A 26,787-nucleotide genomic window follows, 5' to 3' on the forward strand; every position below is an offset into this window, starting at 1 on the left:
AATTTGGTATTAACTTTATAGTTGATAATTTCTCTTTATTTACTTTTACACATACATACACATTTTAATAGGGCAAGAAATTACACTAGTTGCATGTAAAGGCTGCATGCAGGTACTGTCAATGTCCCAAAGGCAGAAAACTGTTCTGTTGGTGTACACTTGCTTTAGGGCAAAACAAAAGAAACAGAGCAAATGGATGAAAAAGCATATATTTGCCCTAAAAAACAACCCCCCCCAAAAAAAACCAAAAAAAAAAAAAACCCCCAAACAAAACAGGGTTATTACAGCAGCATCATTTGGCAACACAAACAGTATACAACCGTGGACAATTAAATCACATCTACTGTGATGTTTCTTCTTTGTCACTGCTTCTAGTTCAAAATGATAATTTCATTCTGCTCACACTTCTGAAAGCACAACATTTAATGGAAGTGAAAAAATGTTACTCCACACATACTGCACAGTGCTAAACTTTCAAATTGGCTTTGTTAAAGGAAGAGCCAAACACCAAACACAAAGATGTTGTGATGTCCGTGAGAAGCTGGGACTAGAAATCAGCTCAAAAAATATCTAATAAATAAAAATCTAATAAAGTTGCATGTTCTTTACTTTAGCTAGTCTAAGCTCAACTGTGTGGCTCTAGTCTTTTTTTTCTGCAATTCTGCTAAATGGTGCAGGTGAAGCAAACCATTTCTAAAAGTTTCTAAATGTTCTTCTAATCAGAGAGCATCAGAAAGCAAACAAACAGTGAATGTTTGCTCTTAACAAGTACTCTGTGAGTATCCAAAACCTGCTGTATCTTATTATTCACTGCTACTGCTTAACAAAGGCCCAACTGTGCAGCTGTCCTCTGTCATTTTACAAGTCGGAGCAACAATGACCAGCTGTTTTAAAGAGACTAAAAATAAATAAATAAATAATAACAATCAAAGTGTTCTGACATATCAAGACATGGACCAGACTTCTGGGGGGCAGTGTCCACTAATGTCTGGCCCCAGATCCTTTAAGGTAAGACTGAGCTTGCTCCGATTAGACTCTGGAGGCTGGGTCAACATCCTTTTGTCTTTCCTCAGACGTTCGTTGTTATGGTGGAAATGCTGTCTCACTCAAGTGTGTGTGGTTTATCTATAACAATGTGTAAGCAGGTGGGACATATCAAAGTAAAGCCTTACATCTGCAACAGCAAGAGTGGCTTAATCTGACAACGTCACAAGAAAAAGAATAAAAGGTTATATAAAATCTCCTATTATTTAACTGCAAAGCAATTTCTGATGTTTTTAGTCATTCGGATGTGTGGTGTCTTATCAGTAGCAATAATAAAGGAAATGCACATCAAATGTCTGTGTGTGTCATCATGACGCAATGGAATATCATGGACTACCATGACTACACACACACACACACACACACACACACACACACACACACTTTCCCATTCACTGGTGGAGTGTCTTACTTCTGTATTTGTCCAGTGTTCACATGTATACACAAAATCACATCTATACAGGCGGAAAGTACCAGGTTAAGCAGAATTCCATTAAAGGACAGCGTGACAGAGTTTTTGACAGAAGGTGGTGGGTGTGACCTATCAGTGCTGATGAGCCATCAACAGATGGCCAGTTCATGTTCATTTGCACATTACCACAACTGAACACGGACAAGCTCAACAGACTGATCCTGGCATCACGTCTACACAACTACATGACAACTAATTAGCAGCTCCTTCAACTTATGTCAGATATCCAAACCACGCCTTCTGTTAAAAGTAATGTTAGTATTTCTCTCAGTGACTTCAAATACACCTGTGAGGAACCATTAACAGATGTACAAAACGTTGCTCCGGTGCCACTCTTTCCCTCTGAGGATGTTCCACCTGGTTTTACTTGCTGTGATGAAGATACTGCTGGGTGAACATGTTGAGCTCACTGTCCAGCCAGCCCGCTTTATTCCTGAAAAGGCACAAATGCAAACACACGTTTAAAAAAAAAAAAAAAAAAAAAAAAAATAGACAATTATGCAACAAGTTGCATGTTTAAAAGAGACACCTGCAAACAGCATGTGTTGATCAGAAATATAGTCACCCTGAGATCATGCTTGAACATGGCATAGTGCAAAAAACACTCTGACCCTGCTGTGAATGGCTGCACAACTCAGTTTGGAACCTGGCACAGCCTGGTGTAGTTGGTGGACTTCGAGGTTCCAGTTTATGTGCTGCTTTTTCTTTTTGGACCAGAAACATGTTTTCTTTCACTCTCTGCAGTTGTGTTATCAATGTTTTTGCTAAAAACTGGGGGCTGTCTGGGTTTAATGTTGTCAGGAGTTTTATTCACATGCTGCTGTTAATTACATTTCTGTTGCAGGTCTTTTTTTAGTCACACATGTGGGCAAAACTCATGTTTACATCATCATATAAAAGCATAGAATGTGTCCATTTTTAAATGAATTACTTGATGAATCACACCAGCCCTACAAAATTATTTAGTGTGAAGCATGCATCACCAGTTTCACGGGGCTAATGCAAACAACTGTTCATATTCACACCTATGGCCAATTCCAAATCATAAATTAGTCTAATGTGCCTGTCTTTGAACTGTGGTAGCAAGCCCAGATACTGAAGAGAACCCATTTAGGCACAGGGAGGACATGCAAACACCACATAGAAAGACCCCAGCTTGTCAGCAGGTTGGAACCTAGAACTCTTTGAAATAGCTTGTCACCTGTAACCTGTGAACAAAATGTTTAATAATGCCTAGTGTTTTACAAGTTTGACAGTTAACTCGCTCTTTCCACCACTGCAATTTCATTTTAACTGGAAATATGTTGATAGTCAGGACTTTGCTCCTCATCACTCCGCCCAAGACTCTACATTGTAAAGAGAGACACACAGCATGCATGAGCAAAGAGCCACAGTTGAGGTTAGCATTTTTACCGTAGCAGCTTAGCCTTGCTCTGGAGGCTGTCCAGCAGCTCGATCTTGCTGTTCATGTCAGTGATGTCATCTTCAAGATTTTGACGGGTGATGTCTACCTGCTGGCAGAGCTGAGCAAATACCCCAGCCAATTCCCTGTCAACCACACACAGCGTTAGAAAGGCTCGACAATATTCAGTGCTGGATCACAAATATACTTGGCATTCTCTCCTGTAACATTAGTCTAATTATGTGTGCTCACTGCTGGACTTGGTGGCTGCAGTTGGATCCAGTGTAACTGACAATGAGCTGTAGCTTCTCACTGGCGTAATCCACAAACTGCCTCTTAAAGGCTCTTTCTTTGGCCTTGGTGGTCCAGGTGAGCCGCTCATAGATGTAGAGGAGCCCATAAAGGCCCAGTGACAAAGCGATGAGACGCCAGCCCACTGCTTTCCAGATCTACACAGAATGAAAGACCAAGGTCAGGCTGAAACATAGGCTGAGCACTAAGTCTACGTTTAATGGTTGGCTATTATGAAATAACAAAAGGCATGAGGAAATAAAATCAGCATTCAAAAAGTTAGTTTGGAATCTTCATAGTGCAAAAATTTGAATAACTCTTTAATAAAAACTATGATAAAATGATGAACTTAATGAGAAAGCCTTTCTGGCAAGTGTTACAGGTGGTGAGTAAACACTGTTGCTGTGGTTTTATTGTGCTTTTTGCCAGCACGTAATCAAAAACATCACAGTTCAGATCATTTCAACTCCCATCCCACAACAGGAAAAGCAAGTACTGTCCCATTTTCAGAGCTTTGCAATTCACTCTGTAGAGCATTATAATACATTTGTTGCCCATCACTACCTCTTTGATTCTGGAACACCAAAACACATCTGTTTCCTTAATATTTCATTCAATTCTAATTGTGTGCGGTGTGTTTGTAGATCCTCACCACTCCACCAACGACAAGAACACCCATGGAAGTACGGGAGGTGAGGGAAGCAAGACCGGTCACCATAGAGACCATCAGCTCCTCCTGGGTCATGGCGCTTTGTGGAATTGGAGGCATGCTGGTGCTGACCGGTGTCAAGGCCATTGGGCGAGGAACCTGTATGGACAACACAGCGAATAACCTCACAAAGCACACGGCCCTGTACAGATCAATCCAGCTCTGGTCTTTTTGTCCTGGTTTTATTCTAGTCATGTCCAACAGTAGGACACAGCTGAAGGTGAAAAGGAAGCTGTCTATATCAATTTAGGTATGTGATTATGCTTTTTGTTTCAGGATTCTATGCATCAAATATGCTTTTTAATTGTATACAATGTTGCTTATGTAGACACTTTGAGGAAGTTTATGCTTCTGGCAATGTTACCTGGTCATTGTAGCCCATGAGAACGCGTCGGGTATTCTTGGGTCCAAGGAAGCGGTTGACCAGCATGGTCCAGCCCAGAGAGAAGTGGAAGCTGATATCTTCTTGAAAGTCACTGCAAAGCTTGTCACAGGCGAGGTCATAACTGAGGCTGAAGCACTGACTTCGAGGCACCAGCTTGTCAACCTGCTCTCTCACGGCACTGGGCAGCAAAGGCTTCAGACCCTCTGCACACATGAACAGAAAACAGCAGCGTCATTGTGAAAATAAATAATTATTTTCTGCTTGGCTTTGAATTACAACACAACAGCAATAACGACAACAACACAATTTTCAAACAATAACTATTCCATATAGCAGGGGTGGGCAACTCCAGGCCTCAAGGGCCAGTGTCCCTGCAGGTTTTAGATGTGTCCTTGATCCAACACAGCTGATTTAAATGGCTAAATTAGCTCCTCAACATGTCCTGAAGTTCTTCAGAGGCCTGGTAACGAACAAATCATTTGATTCAGGTGTGTTGACCCAAGGTGAGATTTAAAACCTGCAGGACACCGGCCCTCGAGGCCTGGAATTGCCCACCCCTGCCATATAGTGTAACTAGTTGCATGCCACAAATACACATGTGTTTGGCAATCATAGCTGAAAACCTCATAGTGGCTTAACGTAAACCAGAGCCTGTTGAAGTAGAAAGGTGGACATATTACCAATCATGTCATTCTGTGTGGTCTGCAGTGCACTGCTGATGGAGGTGGAGCACCTCTCCGACATGTTCTTGCCCAGGCCCTCCTCTATGTGCCGATGGAGTTCCTACAACAAACAATGACAAAGAAATGTTAAAGCATTAGTTTTTTTGAAAGGTTTAACGACAATCCCTTATATAAGATGTCATTACAGACCACAATCTGCATGTCTCTTTCACTGACACCTTTGATTATTGATATACCTTTATTAGTCCCACAAGGGGAAATTGACAACCTTTTTTCTACTGTGTAGGTTCAGGGCCGCTAACAAACATCTAAACTAAATGATGATATGGAAAAAGGTATATTTTATTGGCCGGGCATCCAAAAGAATGTGCGCTGATGGTGTGCATCCTGCCTGAAGTGTCAGATGGTTAACCAGCCGACCATTCCAAAAGCCTCTTTGTACCCATTATCAGGTCTTATTTGACTGCACACTTAAATGGTAAATGGTAACTGAAGTCTTATGATTCTTATGTAGCGCTTTTCTACTCTCCCGCACTCAGGACTCAGGGCTTTATACAACATGCCACATTCACCCATTCACACAAGCACTTCTTCTGTGCTTTTAAGATTCTAACATTAAAAGGTGGATGCATGAGAGAGCAACTTTGGGTTAAAATCTTGATATTTATATCTTAATATCAAAGATATTTGGCATGCAGTCTGGGGGAGCCAGAGTTCAAACCACCAACCTTCCGGTCAGTAGATGACCTGCTCTACCTCCTGAGGCTACACCCCTTCTGAGCTACACTTAAAGAGCTGTATGAATTATTTGGCATTAAATCTGTTTGGACTAGTGTCTACCACCCTCAGACTGACAGGCTGGTGGAGAGGCTGAAAAAGACTTTAAAGTCCATGATTTGAAAGTTCATTCACGAGGATTTACGCAATTGGATCGCTGATTAGACCCTCAGTTGTTTGCTGAGGTACTCCAGGTCACGGGGGTGTTGGACCTGGTTAAGGGAAGCTGGAAGGAAGGTCCAAGCCCAGCTAAAAGCCAGATTTAATACGTCTTGGACCTTAGAGCAAAGCTGCACACACTGGGGAGGTTGGTATGTGAAAATCAGCTTCAGGCCCAGGAACGTTAACTTACTGCCAATTCCAGTCTCTGCTCGAGGAGATGGATAGCTCATACAAAGACATCCCGCTCCACTGTGCTGTTAGATGGCTTATCTGTAGAAAGTATCTTGCTGATAGAACTGGACATCTCAACGAGCATAATCTCAAATTGCAGGAATCAGGACAAAATGTTTCAGATATACGCGACAAGTGGGAGGCTTTGGTTCAAAAGCTGGCAGTTTTTTTTCAAGCGATGTTGAAACATTCTGCTACTTCAAATGCCCCAAGGAGCTGTCCACGGTCCTGATATCATCCCTTATATGACCCTGGGATGAAACTGTGGAGTCCAAAGTGAGACCCAGATTGTGACTTTCTGTGGATGGTGGGATGGGGCAAGTGTCAATGTCAGTGAGTAGATTTCCATCTTTTGGAGAAGGGCTTTTGGGGGCCACAACTGACCTGACTAAACATAAAAGGCAAAATGTTTAGAGAGAATTGGCCAAAATGCTGAAAAAGGGGTTGAAGAGTTGCCCAGCGCGTCATAGTTCATGTAGTGAAGGGTCTATAAACATCACAAACAATGTGGTCTGTGCAGCAGGGAAAATGAGTGGGACTGCCCCACTCATATTGTGTGTGTGTGTGTGTGTGTGTGTGTGTGTGTGTGTGTGTGTGTGTGTGTGAGAGAGAGAGAGTGTGAGAGAGAGAGAGAGAACGGAGAGTTGAAAACAAGTCGCGACCGATGAGAAACGGAAGATGAAGCACGTAAATATAATAACCACTACAGTCATTGCAGAGTGCCTGACGAGCCCAGTTGTAAGTAAGCTGTTAAGAGTCAACTGTACACTGTGTTCGCCGCCTCCGAAACAATAAAGTCCTGTTGGAGCAGCCTTTTAACGCCTCTCTCTGTCTCTCGCTAGCAAAGTTGACCCAGACAGTAAAGCTAACTACCGGCTACCAGCCCGACACGGAACCCGACGTATTAACCAGAGGTCTCTTTACCATGGTTCAGAGTCGTGGACCTGGCCGAGGTAAAAACAGAGTACAAACTGTGTTAGTTCAGTAAGAGAGTCAAACACTAATGTGTACACTCATGTCTGCAAATGATAGCAGAAGTGCTGCCCCGTGTCTGGCCAGAAAGAGAGTACAAATTTGTTTATTTGGTAGTTCAATGAAAGGCTTCAGTTAGCTAAGAGTGAGGGGGGAAAACAATTGTGCTTACTTTTGCAGATTTTTCTTATCATAGAATATTTAAAATAAAGAAAAGCACTACATTTTTGGAAATATTTGTGGATATTTTCTTGGTTTTTCTTTTTGTTCTACTTGATCACTTAAGTGGCCCTCCAATGAGATGACAGTGGTGGCAGCAGCAGCCCACAGCTCCTCTGAGTTTGAGACCCCCTGGTCTATATGGTTCTGTGTCTACTCTCTGACATAGATGTTTCCTGTGTGAAAAAGTGATTGCCCTCTAAATCATCACTGGTTATACCACTCTTTGTCAGCAAGAATTGCAATCAAGTATCTGTGATAACTGGCAATGAGTTTTCCACATCACTGAAGAGAAATTTTGGCCGACTCTTCTTTGCAGAATTATTTTAATACAGTTATAATGGAGGCGTTTTTAGGAATGAATGGGCTGTTTAACGTCATGCCAAAGCATCACAATCAGATTTAAGACCAGAGTTTGACTACACCACTCCAAAACCTTCATTTTGTTTTTCTGGGAAATTCAGAGGTGGACTTGCTTCTGTTTTTCAGATCACTGTTGTGCTGCATAACCCAGGTGGCTTGAGCTTCAGAGCATGAACTGATGGTCAAACATTCTCTTTCAGGATTTTCTGGCAGAGAGTAGAATTCATGGACAATATTGTGCAATTAACATACCTTGATGTACTTTCACTACACCTGAAAAGTTGATTCTGTTCATCTGGACGTAGCATTGTCAGTAGGAGAAATATTTCATCACTCATTCAAGTTTGCATAATGACTGGAACTAGCACCAGTGGTGAACAATGGGCTGTGAGGTCAGTTCCTTAATGATTGACCAGGGAGGATATGAAAAAAATGATAGGTTAGCCTTGTTAGACTGTGAGATTTCCATCAGTAATAGGGTACATTTAAAAGTTGACGTGTACTGGAGACCAAAGCATACGGATCAGTATTTAGAGTTTGACTCTCATCATCCACTGGAGCACAAACTGGGTGCCCTCAGGATGCTACAACACACAACGAATAGCATCCTCACAGACACAGCGGCCAGGGAAGCAGAAGAACGTCATATCGAGAAGGCCCTGAGTAAATGTAAAAGTCTAAGAATATGCTAAAGTTAAACTCACATTTTTGTAGACCTTGAGCACCACTGGTGATGGATGGAAGTCCATATGGAAGTCGTCCACCAGCACATGGAGCTTCCTGATTTCCTCTGCCATGGCATTAGAAACCTAAAAGAACAGCCACCCTCTTTTTAGCTGAATCCACATAAACCAGGACAGTCACACTGTGCCAGAATTCACCTGTCTCTCCACCTCCTCAGTAATCTTCTTGATCTTGGACTTGCAGTCCATGGTCAGTAGATCCAACTGCTTGTCGATGAACTCTAATCGGTCCTGACGGTCCTCTTTGGTCTCCAAACAATAGACTCTACACACCAACCCACACAGCTTTTTAAGTTTAAAATGAAAGTCTATTAAAGATGGAGATGTGCTGCACACATGGGTCTTAATCACAATGAAAACCATTTATGGGAATTCTTTCCCCAGGCACTCTGTGGCTAAAAGAGGAGGGCAATGCTTTTTGGGGGTCTGTGGTTTAAAGTCTCAGCATATACAAATACTGCTTTTAATCACAGACTCACCTCTGCTCCTGTGCAGCAATGTATACCGAATCCATAATGTGACGCAGGGCTTCAGAGATCTGCTTGGCCCTCACTGTATGCTGCTCAAATTTGGTCTTCACTGCAGACTGTGATATACACTCCTAAATACAGCAGACAGACAGCAATTCAGATATCAAATCAAGAAAAATGACAGAATGCAACTGAATGACCCTGGATCTGATGGAATTGAAGGTAAATTTCCAGCTTTAAATCACAAATGTAGTTAGACTAAGTTACATAATCTGCATAAGAATATTTTTTTTATTTCAACGGGACAATGCGCATTAATTAACATGATAGTCGTTATTTACAGATAGGGATATATAATCATGTATAATACCCCATACCCCAGTCCTGTCTATTCTGATTGTAATAACAGAACCGAAGTAAAAACATAAAAATCCTGAAATCTATTAAAGTATGACATCAAGTGGACCAGTATAGCAAAAGCAGTAATGGTGCACTTGGAAAAATAAATCTGTTGGGCATTTTTATTGGCCTTCAGACAATAATTCTGATTGCTACAGTCACAGACAGGACAGTGAAAAAAATAAATAAAAATACAATGACATGATGAGTGCAGGCACAGAAAGCTCTATGTGAAAGCTAATTTACACCATGGAGCCCTGCTTTCAAAAACTGGCATAGATAAAACTCTATGTAGCTGGATTTATGAAATAAGTGCTTTTTATAACATGTTTAGCGCCATCTTTTTCCAGTACAAAATGTGACATCCCAGAGTTTGTTGGTTGGTTGGTTGCGGTCAATAAGAACAGTAAAACTAAAAAACAGTTTAAGAGGATAACTGTTGTGCTGTCCCTGGCTACAACAATGGATTTTATGGTAACAAATCAAGAATATCTGCTTTCTCCGTCTCCCCCTTTACCAGTAATTGACTCTGTGTTGTTTGGCTAGCTGCACTGAGAAAGTAAAATGCATCTGTTGGTCATAATGTTCGGGTTTGTAAAACACTTTATGAATGAGTACTGTGGACGAGACTGTTTCAAGTTGGGTGACAGGTGGTTCACCAGACCGACAAGCTGGAGTCAGAAACTCTGATTTTTACACCATCTTACTACCAAGCCGTGCAAGCAGCTGATGGGATCAGGTTAATGCATGTGAATCACACCAGAAACATAACACAATCTGGAACCCTATCAGTATATCTGCAAGAAAAATAGCTAGAAAACGGAGGCTCAGGGGAAGAGATACCACCCTTTGTGGAAACCTCCCCCCCCCCCTCACTGACTGGATTACTTTATATTAAAATTAATAAAACAAAAGCAAAGCCCAAATTTAAGTGTAGGAAAGTATAAGGTGGACATTTTTTGAATATATTTTCCCACTGACGTACAGATGGATATTAGGATTTCCAATTGTGCGTTTCACATAGATGTATGAAATTTCACATAGATGTATGCTACATATGTTTGAATCATATGTAGCATACCGATTCAAACATACAGAAATTAGATCAAATCTCATTTCTAGTTTTGAGGATCTTACCTCGAAACGCCGTTCAAAGTTCTGGAACTCAAACATTCTGGCCTGAAATCCTTCAGCAAGAGCGCCACCTGAAACAGCACAGGAGTGAGAATGTGCGCTACAGTGGGTTTCACACTTTTTATCACCTCACTTTAAAGTCTATTCAAACTCAAAAAACTATACAGATCACATACAACTTTTACGTGGCACAAGAATTCTGTGTTTTTTTAAATCTATTTAAACACAAAGAATAAGCCAAATTAAACATTTTCTAATACTTATCAGTAATCTAATAATTAATTAATATAAATATATCCATTTATTTTTATATTAAAAAATAAATTCCCCCCTCGCCCCTCCGGGCAGTCTATCCTTCAAGCTTGGGGCCTCTACCAGAGGCCTGGGAGCTTGAAGGTCCTACACAGTATCTAGGACGGTGTTCCTCTGGACGGAGTTCTTGGATGTTGTTCCTGAGATCTGCTGGAGCCACTCGCCTAGCTTGTAGGTCATTGCACCAAGTGCTCCAATTACCACTGGGACCACTGTTACCCCTCACCCTCCACCTCTTCTCTGAACCCTCGGTACTTCTCCTGCTTCTCATGTTCCTTCTTCCTGATGTTGCTTTCATTCGGTATAGCCATCTGGCTATCTTGGTTAGCCATTACCAATTTGTCCATTTGTATCTGGAAATCTAACAGGATCTTAGCTCGGACATTCTTCAACGCCGTCGGGTGGTGACACTTGTACACTATGCCGGCCACTTGGTTATGGCGCTCTATGTATGTCCTGCCTGCTAGCATCTTGCACCCTGCTGTTATGCGCTGGATTGTCTCATGAGCATCTCTACACAGCCTGCACCTGGGGTCTTACCTGGTCAATTTCTTGATCATAAAGAGCAGATTGTAACCATGATCATGACCATTGATCAATAATTAGTGATCAAAGATCATTATGGACCTGGCAGTCATAGGCTACGTACATACATACACGGATTTTCGAAAACTGCGATTTTCCATTTTCGTTTAAAAAAAAAAAAAAAAAAAAAAAAAAAAATCTCCATCCACATGTAAACGCCAAAAACAAAGTTAAACGCTCTGAAGAACATGCCAATCCATGCCATCCTAACCATGTAGAAGTGTTGGCCAATCAGAAGTCAAGAAGTCTGGGAGGGAAAGAGTAAACCGGGTTTTGTACGTTCATAAAATCTCAAGTACTTCTGAAAAGTTTGTGTTTTTCTGAAAAGGCAGCTAATTTTGCGTTACTTTTCAAGTGCCGTCATCATTTCAAATGTTAATAACTAAAGACAGTATTTTGGCTGGTGTAGACTCACAACTTAGGAATGAAAAAAAATGTATACAACATACATAAATTTAATTTAAAAGAAATTACATTTATTTAAAACCAATTTGCGTTGTGAGAGCGTCTGTATTGAATGTAGAAGCCACGTCCGAAGTTCACTCTGATGCCTCTGTCTTTGTAAATGGAGGGACAGTAACTGTGTGTGTGTATATGTAAGCGTGTAAAAACTGCAGATAGTAAGATTAACAGCGACAGTATTTTTTTATTCTAGAAATTTCTCTCATGTAAACAACAACGTGGCATCACAGCGTGACGCCACGTTATTTCCATTTAAATGAAAAATCTCAGTTTTTAAAAATACCCGTGTATGTATTCCGATTCACAAGGTCCTGAATCGATTCGATCCTCGATTCGATTCAATTTAATTCAATTCAATTTGAATCTGGGAAATTTTGCCTCAGACAGTCAGAAATATTATAATTCAGATCGGTACATTTACATATTTTTGTATCTATAAAAAGGAAGCTGACACTTTCCAGACTTTATCAAAGGTGTAAGCATCACAGCAGATGCCTTTGTGTCAAAGTAGCTGAAGATAAAACAGAAAAACATGAAGGCGACTTTCCTGGCCTGGGATTTTATAAAAATATTCTGCAGTACATCAAAAACAAAATAAAACCATTAATCAACATATGAACATTACCTCTGAAGTTACAGCGGTTTTATTAGAGACACGGCTAAGCATTTTGCATTTTGCATAATTTTAAAAAGTTTAAATTTGTTCAGAAGCCTATTGAACGGCAGAAATGAGGCTTTCTTTTGGAAGTAAGTGAAAGGAAAAAAAACAGCAGCCGACAGCGCTGTAAACAACTTGTGCGTAATAAGAAAGCGAATAATACAGAAAAAAGAGATTTTAGACTGGAAACTGTTCTTGAAGTACAGAGAGAGCAAGAGAGAGAGAGAGAGAGCTGTGCATGAAGTGTGGTGGAAGCAAAACAGCAAAAGTCAGAGTGAATTCATGACGATGTTTATGTGAAGCGTAGTTTGGATCTTCTTTTGCTGCTGGTTCGGTCAATATTGTTTGGAGAGAGATAAAACTAACACCTTTAGAATCAGCGCAAAATGGGCATAAACACAAAGTGTGGACCCGCTGAAACATCAGAATCAGTGAGCTGTCGGTTTTCAGCCCCGACCATGTCCGTGCCGTCGGGTGAGAAAGGCGACATCTCACTGATTCTGATCCGCAGGTCCGCGCTTTGTGTTTAAGTCTTTGTGCAGAATCCGTGTACCTGCTCTCATTTAAAGCTGTTTTAGCTGTTTGGTGGTTTTCGAAATTTTGTGATTCTGGCATTTCGGGCAAAATTAATTTATATTAAAAAAATCGATTCAGGATTTTAATGAATCGATATCACGTTATCCAAGCCAGAATCGATTTTAATCGATAAATCGATTATCAAAACCCACCCCTACTATGACTGCCAGGTTCATAACGGTCTTTGATCACTGGTTATTGATCGGTGGTCATGATCATGGTTACAATCTGCATTTTATGATCAAGTTTTCCGTGACTGAAAGCACAGTTTACGTGTGGACGAAAGGCCCAAACGCATAGAAGAATCTGCGTTTTCAAAAATATCTGTGTATGTGTGGACATAGCCATAGAAACCTATGTATGCAGAGGTGCTGTGCGTGTGATATTTTATTTATATACTAAAGTCAATTGCACTTTTAGTCCACCAGATGGTGCTGTTGAGGTTTAGTGAGTGAGCAGAGCTGAGTGCTGCATAAAGAAAGAAGCTGGTAAAAACACAAACAGAGCCATTGGAGAAACAAACAGCACACAATTCAACACACAGGCTTTCCAAAGAGTGGCGTATGAAAGTAAAATATTTAGAGGATACTAAATCATGTTTAAGACAGGGATGTGACCCCATCCCACCTTTTTTTCTCCACTGACAAAACTAACAGCATGCTACAAGGAAGTCAAAGGTAAAGTTGAAGTTTTAAATGGACATTGCATGTACATTACAGACTTCGTATTTATGACTAGACTTGTTAATGTTACATTGTTACTGGTCAAGCCTACTATGTTATAGACTGGTTGTTATATAGCGCTTTTATATTCGAGCACTCAAAGCAATTAACACAACACGCCTCATTCAGCCATTCATACAAGGACTTTTCTTTCTACACGAAGTACATTTTTTCTAACATTAACACTCCAATAAATGCACCAGAGAGAAACTTGGGGTTTAGTAGTACTCCTAAGGATACTTTGGCATGCAGAATGGAGATGGGAACAGCTTTTCTGATTAGATAAATGACCTCCTCTACCTCCTTAGCTACAGACACTCACAAATGGCTGTGTGGCACCATGATGGGATTAATAACCTTGTCACATGGCTGTAAAGAAAAGCAGAAAATGTTTTCTGGCCTTGCTTACCTTCCACTCTGTCTCCTGCATGCACAAAACATCTACCTTCATCCTGTCCATCACATCAGTCATGGTCCTTACATTTAAAGTACCCACCCTCTCTCACCGTCTCATCTTCAGCCAACAGTAGCCCAGTACCTACCAGCCTTCCACTGGCCAACAGCACCAGAGGCAGTCAACAACTTGGGCCCCGATCGATCTAGTACAATCTTATCATTGTACAGAGCTTGTCAAGGAACTTTTTTTGCTGCGTATTTCAAAATTCAAACCTTTCCAGAGTTTTGATTGCGCAGACTGGTTCCCTCACCTGCTTCAGGCATTCCTTGAGCCTTTTGCACACGAGCCTGAAGTACTTCCTTGGCAGAAACGAAGAATATACGGTCACCAGCCTGGGCTCGGTCCACTACACCCAATTCATCCACCAGAAAATTAGTGCAACGGTCCATATGCTGCCCACGGACCTGGTTGAGCAAGAACACACTTAAATTAGCAAGAATCACAAAGGCAAAGCCTACCAGAACAAAGCTTTCTTTGGATGAGGAAGTGATGCCACATTGAGATTTATACATTTACGGTATTAAGAAAAATTAAATAGAAACGTTTCATAAACTCTCTTAGAAACTTCTAATACAAGGCAAAGAGGACACACTGCAGCATCAGACTAACACATTATTAAAAAAATGAATCTTTAGACAGGTATTGAGAGTTTTGAGGTGATTTCTCCTGGAACAGTGCCCTTTAGTGTGTAACCAACAAGCCACAATAAGGACCATCTTAAGGTTTGTAGTACCTCCTGACAGCTAATACGCATTCATGCACACACAACTTTAACAAAGTCATCATCGTGTCTTTAAATTTGCCCACCACAGCAACAAGGACACCTCTTTAGCTGTTAGGAGACCAAAATGTCCCATGTGAGACATCAAATGGTAAATGCTAAACTGAAGTGGACACTCTTGCTAGTGTTACAACAGCCATAAAGAAGTACTTTGTGTATACACCATAACTGACCTCCTCCATATATTCAGGTTCTGAGGCAGAAGCATCCCAGCGGTTGTTGAGGATGAAAATGTTGGGACTGGAAAGTCGCTCATTGACCTTGTGAAAGAAGGACTTCTCCTGCAGGATGAAAATGTACCAATGTTTGAAAAAAAAAGGAATCCGTGAATGAGAAAATGCAAATGGTTGGCAAAAAAAAAAAAAAAAAAAGTTAGATTCACATTTCTTTATACTCAAACCACCATTATTGAGGGAGGCACTGTTACTCTGAATGAGACCCATCAGGACAGAAATCTTTCATCATAAGAAAAAGAACCCTTTGAAATACTTTGGATTCATCTGTGATGACCTTTCCTGATGGCAACTATAGAATTATTCTTCTGTCAAAGGTCATGTGCCAAAAAAAAAACAAAAACAAAACAACAATCCAAGTAAATAATTTCAAGGTAGTATGTTTTCATTGGCACTCATACAATTAAATTCCTGCTTCCAAACAGTCAAAAGGGAGTTCATTTGAGCAAGCAAGATTCAGCTGTGAGCACCAACAGCTACCCACAAGAGCATCAAACTGCAGCAGTGTGCAAAAACCAGGCTTCTTTGTGCACAAAGCTGTAGAGTTCTACGCATGTCAGTTGTTGAATTTATTTGTGTTGGCGGTAAAGCATGAATACCTGTCCCTGTTAAAAGAAATTATTTGTCTGGATTATGTTTTCTCCTCACACGACTTTTGACAGGGAAAACACCATATAAGCAAAATGTTCCCAATGCACAGCAGTGTCACACAATCCCCTCACTCAGATTGTTTTGACATGTCATCAACAGTCCTGTTTGAACCTCATCTCTTCATGCAGTTCTTACCGTTTGCATCAGCGTGGATTCAGAGTTTGCCACAAGAACAAACACATCAGCATCCAGACAGAACTTGTCGATCCAGCTGTCGAGCTCTGTGGTAACATCAATCCCTGGGCTTGAGATGCAAACATGATGTTAAACAACAGAATCAGAGTCCTCGCCAAGTCAGCACAGCCACTTTCATTAAAAAGAAAATTTAAATCCAATATCAAATACTCTTATAGTGAAGCAGAAATACGGTTTGGGACATTTTTGTGAGACAAGCCTCGGTCTCACTCTGCTTCAAGTCAGCCAACATCTTTCCATAAAGTCAGCCACCTACAGTAACGAAGCCGCCACCTTGTTTGCCCAGCTTTTCCCTTTAGGGGTCGCCACAGCAGATTATCTGCCTTCATCTCACACTATCCCAGAATCCTCCTCTGTCACACCAACACTCTGCATCTCCTCCTCTGCAGTTACCCTTAGCACTACAGCTGAACTTCCCCAGAGCTTGTCTCAACTCCTTTCTGAACTCTGAACAACGTTCTTGCTACTTCAGCTTCCAGCATTTAACTCTTGCCTCTGCCTTCACTCACTTTGGAGATCAAAAGAGGTTCCTGACTTCCAAAGTCATCCCACAGACTAGCATGATGCCATCCACATTATCCTCTCTAACTGTTAAACATTTCTCCTGAAAAAACTACCCAGGCTACTTGTGTTCACAGCTGTCTTACACTGTATCACTGTATATAATGCTGCTGTTGGCACTGTAAGGCATAGATTCAGATTGGCAGAGTGGCAGTGTGCCATCAATGAGAGTAGCTCATTCTTTATTTTTGCATTAATAAATGCTGCTGTCTGTGAGCTGCAATCAGTCATCCATTCTTTTTTTCTGCATCATCACAAATTTCCCTCATATCCTGTGATATAAATTTGAGGCTCTGATATCCCACCCCTGGTTCGGTCAACTTCCCAAATGTCTCAGGAAGAAAAACTAGGATCAAAAGCTGGAGGTGACCTTTTTAGTGCTCCTCCATAGAGAGTACACTTCCCTCTACCTCAGCAGGAGCAAAAGCATGTTAAACTTCTTCTTGCATCCTGGTTTTCACTTGTCTGATGCTCTTTGGCCCTACAGGTCCTTCAGTCACAGCTTCTGTCAAAGTCCCATAACAACAATGTACTTCAACATGCACTGACTGTGTCTCTGTCTGTCACCTCTCTCTGGCAAACATTTGACTAAATGTGCTATGACACCGTTTTACACAGGAAAAGCTGATGTCACGAGGATTCCCAGGCATCGACATTAAGAACAAAAAGAAGAAAACCCATAGATGACGTAGTAGCTCATCACTGATCCAACACAGTTCGCAGGTTGGTCCCAATAACCTGACAAATATGACCCCGACCATCAGGTGATCTCGGGGTGGCTGTAGCTCAGGTGGTAGAGTAGGTCATCCACTGATCGGAAGGTTGGTGGTTCGATTCCTGGCTTCCCCTAGTCTACATGCCAAATATCCCTGGGTAAGATACTAATCCTCAATTGCTCTCCAATGCATCCATCGGAGTATGAATGTTAGCTATGAAGCACTTAGAAAGATGTGCATTCACCCATTCGTACAAGCACAAGTTGTGTAAAGTGCTTTAAGTGCACAGATGAGTAGAAAAGCGAAGCAGCCTTTCATATATGCAACCTGCTGAGTGTTACCTAATTAAAACAGAATGAAGCTCTGCTGTAAAGCTATAGGGTTGCAAACTGTTTTCAAGCATTCAGTTGATAATGCAGAAATCTTTTTGTGTATTCCTAGTGCTACTGAGTCTGTTACACCGTTTATAGCTAGGGTTGCAAAATTCCCGGAATTTTCAAAGATGGAATCTTTCCATGGGAATTAATGGGAATTTATGGGAATAAAGTGGGAATTTTCAAAATTGAAGGTTGGCTCTTCTTAGGGAACTTAAATATAGTTGAGCAAAGTATATTTTAGCATAATATTGACAAAAACAAACAAATGCAATTCAAATACACTTGAATATCCATGCCATTCCTTAATCACATGTACAGAGCACAAGCTTGCTGCATGGCTATTGAGACCACCTACTGGCACTGTGCATGCCTCCATCACATGTACACATGGACCACACTTTTGAGCCTGAAGGACAAAGAGTATTAAAGGCACACATTTGAGCCTGTGGACTTAACAAGTGAGGTAAGTTTTGATGATATTATGGGAAAATATATTCATTAAATGTTTAAATTGTGAATATCACATAAAATGTATTAATCTGGTAGATAGCAATCTGATAAGATGCTAAATAAAATGCTAGCATCTGTTAGATGCTAAATAAGCCATAGCTAGTATAACATAAAGAAGATGCTAGCTTCCTCATTTGGCTGTTTTGTTTTGAAGATCATTCCAGTTGTTTAGCTAGTCTTACTATTTATATCTGTTTATTATCATATTGCAATTGTATTATTACGATCTCTTGCATTGCATTAGCATTTTTACAAGCTCTTGTTTTATTTTACAGAAAAATGCCATGTGCGCCATCTGATGTGTGGAGACATTTTACACCAGCTAATGTACAAGGGAAATCTGTATATATGTGTAAGTATTGTGATAAGACGTACGTGAAGAATGCCACAAAAATGCAGCAGCACATTGCAAAGTGCAAAAAAATTCCTCAAGGCCCAACACATGCAGCAGCCAGGAGTTCCACTCAAGGGGAAAATGAATCTGTTTCAGCTGTATCAGAATCAGATACCCACTCATCAGCTCCTGGTCCCTCTGGCATCAGAGGATTCTTTGATTTTATGGATGACACTAGCCAGAAAAACGCAGATGAGTGTTTTGCTCGTGCAGTCTATGCAGCTGGCTCACCCCTGATGCTGACATCCAATGTGTACTGGAAGAGATTTTTGAATGTTCTCCGACCAGCATACATTCCCCCAACCAGACATGCATTGTCTACTCATCTACTGGATGAAGAGTTCAGTCGAGTTCAAGAAAAGGTGAAACAGACCATTAACCAAGCTGACTGTATTTCAGTCATCTCTGATGGATGGTCCAATATCAGGGGACAAGGAATTATTAACTACATAATCACCACTCCTCAGCCTGTGTTCTACAAGAGTGTAGACACAAAGGAAAACGGACACACAGGCCAATACATTGCAGATGAGCTAAAAGTGATCATCAATGACCTTGGACCAGATAAGGTTTTTGCACTGGTCACTGACAATGCAGCCAACATGAAGGTTGCCTGGGCACATGTGGAGGAGACCTACCCACATATAACTACTATTGGCTGTGCTGCCCATACACTAAACCTTCTCCTAAAAGACATAATGGCACTAAAAACAATGGACACTCTGAATAAGAGAGTGAAGCAAGTTCTGAAATATGTTAAAGGCAAACAAGTAACATCCGCTACATTTCTGTCAAAGCAAAAGGAAAAGAACAAGAGTACTACACTGAAGCTTCCCAGCATAACGCGATGGGGTGGTGTTGTTATCATGTTTGACAGCCTTCTGGAGGGAAAGGAGTCTCTGCAAGAGATGGCCATATCCCAGTCTGTAGGCATCGACAGTGACATCAAGAAGGTCATCTTGGATGATGTGTTCTGGGAAAGAGTATCTAGCAGTCGGAAAACCCTCAAACCTATTGCAGCAGCAATAGCGAAGATAGAGGGGGATGGTGCCATCTTGTCAGATGTCCAGTGCCTTTTTGCAAAACTCAAAGAAGAAATCCAGACAATTCTGCCCACTCCCCTACTACTGAAAGGAGAGGAAACGGCTGTGGTCAAGTCATTGGAACAGCGGAGGGAGTTCTGCATGAAGCCAGTGCATGCAGCAGCATACATGCTGGACCCCAAATATGACAAGGGCATACTTTCTGGGGAAGAGATCAACGGTGCCTATGCGGTCATTACAGCCATGTCTGACCACCTGGGTCTCGATAAAGGCAAAGTTCTAGGCAGTTTGGCAAAGTATCGAACAAAGCAAGGCCTTTGGAAAGGGGATGGAATATGGCAGTCATGCCAGCACATATCTGCAGCCACCTGGTGGAAGGGACTATGTGAATCTGAGGCCCTTGCACCTGTAGCCTCCATCCTCCTCCAAATCCCACCATCATCAGCCGCCTCCGAGCGCAACTGGTCACCGTTTGGGAACACCCACACAAAGGTTCGCAACAGGCTCACAAATGTGAGAGTGGAAAAGCTGGTCGGCATTCAGGCAAACCTACGGCTCTTTGAGCCTGACACAGAGCCATCCTCAACAAGGCTGGAAACTGACACTGAAGAGGAAGACTCAGAGTTGGATGCTGAAGAAGTGGACATGTTGTTGGATGATGATGAGGTCCAGGAAGAGTCTATTGACTGAGCAAAAATGAGAAAAGAGGATTGCTTGAAGGAAGATTTGCATGTTTAATGGGACGTTTTGGAGGATAAGTGGCATTTTTCATTTAACCTTTTGAATGGGACTTTGTGGAGATTTTTGGACAGGGGGCAATTTTGAATGAGCGGGGTTAGGGGATGGTAATATTGAACTCAACATTTCTGTTTTTATTCATCCATGAAACAAGTTATTGAAACGTGTTCTATTCTACTGTACTTACAAATAAATCTGTTGAAATATCTGTTGAAAACATTTTGCATGGAGGTTTTCTTATGATTTCTGTTTATATTTATGCTTGGAAATAATATATTCCCAGTTAGTTCTCCTAAATTCCCATTAATTTCCATAATTCCCATTATTTCCATGGAAAGTTTCCAATATGGAATATTTCCAAAATTCCCAAGCTTAACTTACCATGGAAATTTACCGGAAATTTTCCGCCCCTTTGCAACCCTATTTATAGCTACCACAACGCAGACTGATCAGTTACATCTATAGGCCATTCATGACCATTAATAACTGTTCAGTCAGTTCATTTCGCTGTGGTGTTCTTTATTAGGCTATGCCAGAGTTAGAATTGAGCACACCGAGTAACCATTGAAAATTGAAATGGATCAAATTTAAAGTCATGCATGCAGCTGTCACGCTAGAACAGGGGTGGGCAATTCCAGGCCTCGAGGGCCGGTGTCCTGCAGGTTTTAGATCTCACCTTGGGTCAACACACCTGAATCACATGATTAGTTCATTACCAGGCCTCTGGAGAACTTCAAGACATGCTGAGGAGGTCATTTAGCCATTTAAATCAGCTGTGTTGGATCAAGGACACAACTAAAAAACCTGCAGGACACAGGCCCTCGAGGCCTGGAGTTGCCCACCCCTGCGCTAAAATAAAGCTTAGATTTCAAGGGGGCAGCTAAATAAATATAAAACAGCTTCTGTGTTTGACTGAGGCTGCTTGGAGAGGTCGTCAGCCTTAGCTAAAGCTCTGATTTGTTTTTTAGCGTACTGCTGTCTTCATATTGTGCTTTGCTTGCAGAGATTTAATCCAAATTCTTTGAATGACATGTTTATATGTGATGCAATCTCAAAATCTGACTTCAGAAATACTATTCTTATATTGCTTAACTTCACAACTTTACTGACTATTACACACACAATTCAAATGATTTCCAAATCACTGCAATTTGATTTACATTTTCAGTGGGACCACACATTTTCTGGAAATGGAACTGGACTTTAAAAATGGCCTCAACTACTTGCAAGACCCCTAGAATTATTCCACAAAACATGTATCTGACCTGTCCACCAGCACTAGATCATCCCTGAGCAGAGCACACTTGGCCTTAGGCCACATGACACAAACAAGGCTGCCAGCATCCAGATCTTCATCCTGGTGGAGAGCATGGGCCAGCTGGTTCACTGTCTGGAACCACAGACAACATAAGAGTCAGATATGAAGCTTCCTTTCCACACAGAGTCGACTTCGTCGGCTTTGCTCACCTTTATGTTCTTCCTCTCCTCAGAGCCTCCAGTGAGGATGAAGGCCTCATTCCCATCTGTGCCCTCCACCCTCAGAAAGCAGTTGGTAGTGTGTCCTATCCCAGATGGCAGAACCTTGTCACACAGCATGGCATTGATTACTGAGCTCTTCCCATTACTGGTCCTGAAGAACATGTAGCAAAGCTGTGATCAGCATCTCACACAATTCTACTTCGAGTCATGAAATAAACTCGCACTTATTTTAAGTGTACATACCTTCCAAAGAAAACCACCTTCATATGCCGGCGGGCTAGAACTTCTCCAATGCCGGTCACCTTGGCAAGATAACCCTGGACCTCCTGGACCTGCTCCTCCGTGGCAACCGGGTCTAGCTCTTCACTTTTGTATGCCTCTAATATGTCAAAGTCATCAGGCGGAGGTTAGCTTTTCATGCTGAAAGTTATCATATTCATTCAAAGTGATTTATGCCACCTTCTCAAGATCAAAACACAGACCTTCAATGACAAAAAAGGCCTGACTGAGAAAGAAATAGTATGACGCTGGACAGATCACCTCATTCAAACTCTGTGAGCACTGATGGCTGTAGCATGAACAACAGAACACACACTCAAAACACACTAAGCAACCAGCCACAGATTATCAGAGGTTTTGGTTCAGGCGTGCGGGGGTGGAGGTGGGGGGGTGGGGTAATCTGACAAAGAAGATCTTTGAGATCTTTTTTGTCTTTGTCCAGACATGTGCTTGCGTTCAACATGATCTTACTGCGTTAATTGGATTTCCTGTGTTGTGTAGTGCCGTATCAGAATCAGAATCAGAAAGGGGTTTATTGCCAAATGTTGAGCAGGTTTACAACATTAGGAAATTGCTGCGGTGCTTCAGTGCAAACATAGTGTCATAAATAGCACTTAAATAGACATGAAAAAATAAAAGTAGGAATAAGAATTAAAAGTGTATATCAGGCTTGTGCTGATAAATTTTCCCTGTGAACTTCAGTGTGCCTCGACTATAAGCCACAGCTCATCGTCTGCAGGATGTAGCACACTCACATAATTCAGTGTGAAACAGACTAGGGTTACGACTATCGATTATTTTAGTAATCCATCGGTTAATAGAGTAATCGGATAAGAAACACTTTTTTTTTTTTTTTTTTTTAAATTAATGAGTCTAGTCCCCCCCGCCCCCTCGGGATTTTGGGGTCTGATGCTTAGGTCATAAACATGACACAGTTGATCGATCAATCAATCAATCAATCATCGATCCAAATGCATTTGAAAACTGAAGAATGTGCTACTTCTGTGGCCAGCTGACCTTAATGAATGCAAGGGTCCCTGTTGTCTTTTTGTGTCTCCAAGTAATGTTCTGACTGTACTACGTGCCCACAGCAGGCTTAAAGCGTCTCTATGACAAAAAGCATGCAGGCTGCTGTCATGCTATCTGTACTGCGGGGAAATAAAATAACAACAGTCTATCCCAGCTGACAGCACAAAGGTTACCTGGGACTGGCCAGCGCATGGTAGCAGGATCAAAGATACAAGCTGGGAAAGCACTGCAACACTGATAGCGGTTTGGACAGAGTCCAGAAAAATATCAATTCAAGCAAGACTCTTTACATTTGTGACTTTTACGTGTAGTAAAGTGGTAAGAGTGTGTGTTCGGTGTTGTAGTACCTTCCAGGAAGGAAGCACTCTCCTTGATGTAAGCCCCCAGCTGCTCAAAGATCCCGTTGATCTTCTTCTTTGCTGTGACAAAATGTTTAAGCGGTGATGCGTTCACTTCCGCCATGATTCTTTTTTCCTTCTTGCTATGAAATGGGTTGGTGCTGAGTCGTGGAAATACCAGAGACATGGCACTAGAGAGATAAAACATCACAGACACGCCCAGTATGTTTAGCAAAAGCGACACATTATTCAGTGCAAGCACATTTACTTTCTTACTGCAAACTGGACTGACAAGCTGTCTGAAATAGGAATTCGGCCAATACTCGTCTAATAGTGCACTGCATGCTAGCCAGGGGTAGCCTTAAAAGACCATTTCATTGGTGACAGCCTATTATTTGTTGTAAACGAAAACTGTTATCTTTACAATTATCATTATCACACTCTCTCACACCATTTTTCTAATAAAGAAACCAAAACAACCGTTGAGGCATGGCTTATTGTTAATAAAGTCTTAACATTTATTACCAAACATCTTCATTCATATCAATAATCTGTCAATTTTCTTACTCTAGGCATCTTTCCTCCCAAACATTTGACATAGAGAGGTCATTCCACATCGAATCAACCTGACAGCAATGGACTGATTTAGGCAACAGGCTGGGCAGAAAATAAATCTAATTAAATTTTTCTCTTCAACCAGCAGGGGAATCCACAATTTTCAATCTAGAGCCATCATTTGATCCTCAAATTGTAGGAAAATGTGTCCCCTTTCCCACAAGGTGCTCCTCAAAGGCAACAGATGTATACTTTTTGATCTGGAGGTATTTGAATGAAAGGAGTGCCATTTCAGTGCTTGATGCAGTTCTATTATATTTAGATTGGTTTAAGAAAAGCAGAAAGCAGCTGTTTTTCACTCTCTCTCTCTTTGAATACATTTTCACAGCACAGAACACACATGTAATGCCACTGTTTTGCACATGTCTCAACTCTGTATATTTTTATATATTTTATTTGTTTACTCTATTTAATTTGTAAAATATGTGTACACACACACACACACACACACACACACACACAGAAAAATATTTAGTATACACATCCAGAAATGCATATACTATTATATATTGTACATATATTTATTAGTTTCAGATGTAGCCATTCTTGTATTTTGCTTGTTTACATTATTGTATTTTGCACAACTCTGTTGCTTGTGAAGCTCATACACAAGAATTTCACTCACATGTACTGTACCAATGTACCTGCACATGTGATGTGACAATAAAAGTGATTTGATTTGATTTGATGTAGAGCAACTTCTTCTCTTGATCTCTAAAGCAAGAAGATACCATTTACAGTCTGGGTCTTATAAGCCTTTAAGCGCCAAGCCAAATAATGTTGTCACTATGGTAACTTTGCTGATGTTCTGACAGCTGATTATCTGATTTATTTAAATATTATCATTGGCCAACACTCTGCTCTGAGTGTTTTTAAGCACAGCCTTGTTTCCCTCTCTCAGACTAATGGCTCCTAAATGTAAAAAAAGACCAAATTAAAGGGTCATCTTCAGAAGGAAGAGGATGGCTACACAGTCCGTGTCTATCCTGGGACAAGGAGTAAAAGTACTTGGGCGTCCACATCCACAACAGGGTGAAGTGGATGACCAACAAAAGCCTGGAAACAAGAACGGAATGAGAAGCCCCTATTTGCTAAGAAGCCGATATCCTTCAACATGGGCAGCAATATGATGGAGATTACCTGTCAGTCAGTTGTGGTAAGCTTACTGTACTTTTTCTTTGCCGTCGTCTGCTGGGGCAACAGCATCAGAGCTGGTAAAAGTAACACACTGAATAAACTTACTAGGAAGGCTGGCTCTGTGATTTTAGAACCTAAATAAACAAGCAATATAACAAACAGCAAAATACCTAACATCTGAAATGTATTTTCAAAAGTTACAAATAAACTTTGGATGAAGCATAGTACAAATAATAATAAGTTAAAATAAAGAAGATTTAAAAAAAAAAAAAAAAAAAAAAAAAAAAAAAAAAAGAGTGCCCACTGTGAAAGACTGTAGCAGTCACTGACCTCACAACTGCTATATCTAAATCAGAAACAAATTATCAGCCTCGAACCACAAATGAACACTAAGCAAGTTTCTTTTATCATTTTTAGCGGCACCCCCGCTATGTGAGTGCGGGTTTATGAGAATACCGACAAAGATGGCACTGCAGATCTATGAAAGCTTCACCTCATCCATGCAGAGTCAAAACCAGCTAAACATGCTGGTTGCGCTCCGTCACCGCCCCTGCGACCTTTCACACAGTGCTGAAGATAATATTGCAGCAGTGCCATCAAGCTCTTCTTAATGCTGCTTTTAATATAAACACAAATAAAATAGAAACACTCGGCACGTTGCGCCAAGTTCTTGTAACACTGACGCTTTCCTCATCTTTGTGCAAGCTAATCTATGTCATCAAGTACTCCGGCTGCACAATCTCTGATTAAGCTTCTGTTTCTCATATGTTCCTCCATCTTTGTTCTTGACCATGACACAAAGTCCTGTTAACAGTCTGGAGTAGCTGCTCAAGGATAAATTACGAGCTACGAGCTGACCTGTCAACCAACTTCGATAGGAGCTAAGGCTAGCTTCACTAACGACTTGCTAAGTCAAAGCCGTGGGTGTGCCTTACCGTGGATGGAGTCGTTCTTCACAAACAGTCCTCTTACATTGTGCCCCCGAGGCTTCTGAATACTCTACAAGTCACCGAGCTCCCCACGACCCCACACACCTGTACGTTATACTGATAACTCAAGTTAGCTGCTACTGCAAGGGGCGTCTCCGCGTGTTCCAAGGACCTTAAAGCACTGACTTTGACTGCGTTGGTTTTTAGTAAACCCCAAAGACGTCAAACAGTATACTTTAAAGGTTGATCTTTATATAGTTTCCCAGCGCACACTACGTTCCAGCATTGTGTCGACTATTCCGTTTACTATCTGCGCGACCCGCTCTCTTCTTTAGTGTCAATGGCAAACAGCTCTAAGGTGGAATACCGCCACCTGCTGGATTGGAGAACAGCTGCTGCAGCCAGGTCCTCTTGCCTCTGGTGGCACGAAGTAGCAGGGGCGTGGCTTTTAGCTGATGCTTCCTGCTACCCATGAACAAAAATATTTGTGCTTACAGTATTTTGTGCTCTTTTCATAAAGTCTGTAAGTTTGAATGAGTCGTCAGTACTATATT

The 26,787-nt window shown here is 41.3% G+C and overlaps 1 protein-coding gene across 2 annotated transcripts; it reads right to left on the reverse strand.

Annotated features, from left to right (window-relative positions):
• On the reverse strand, positions 1-26,573 carry mfn2 (mitofusin 2). Of its 2 annotated transcripts, XM_080898978.1 has the most exons (19): positions 26,240-26,573; positions 25,308-25,378; positions 23,562-23,743; positions 22,150-22,285; positions 21,895-22,057; positions 21,693-21,817; positions 16,029-16,137; positions 15,183-15,290; positions 14,479-14,632; positions 10,460-10,527; positions 8,933-9,054; positions 8,592-8,718; positions 8,415-8,519; positions 4,984-5,086; positions 4,283-4,506; positions 3,862-4,017; positions 3,171-3,367; positions 2,930-3,064; positions 1-1,949 (listed from the first exon to the last, which is right to left on the reverse strand). In XM_080898978.1, exons 3-19 carry the CDS (start codon positions 23,737-23,739, stop codon positions 1,880-1,882), a joined length of 2,280 nt encoding a protein of 759 aa, XP_080755104.1. In that variant the 5' UTR covers positions 23,740-23,743; positions 25,308-25,378; positions 26,240-26,573; the 3' UTR covers positions 1-1,879. The 2 variants fall into 2 exon arrangements, with proteins under 2 accessions (XP_080755104.1, XP_080755103.1); XM_080898977.1 differs by lacking the exon at positions 25,308-25,378.
• Between the last annotated feature and the right edge of the window lie 214 nt (positions 26,574-26,787).

Source organism: Rhamphochromis sp. 'chilingali', assembly GCF_963969265.1.
Source record: "Rhamphochromis sp. 'chilingali' genome assembly, chromosome: 12".
NCBI lineage: Eukaryota > Metazoa > Chordata > Actinopteri > Cichliformes > Cichlidae > Rhamphochromis > Rhamphochromis sp. 'chilingali'.

Excerpts from the sequence above, each read along its gene's own strand:
- mfn2 (XM_080898977.1), bottom strand. The coding sequence starts at position 23,739 with ATGTCTCTGGTATTTCCACGACTCAGCACCAACCCATTTCATAGCAAG. Across the intron at positions 21,818-21,894 it reads AGGAGAGGAAGAACATAAAG|ACAGTGAACCAGCTGGCCCA; the intron begins GTGAGCAAAGCC and ends CTGTGGTTCCAG. Across the intron at positions 5,087-8,414 it reads TGCTCAAGGTCTACAAAAAT|GAACTCCATCGGCACATAGA; the intron begins GTGAGTTTAACT and ends TGTTTGTTGTAG.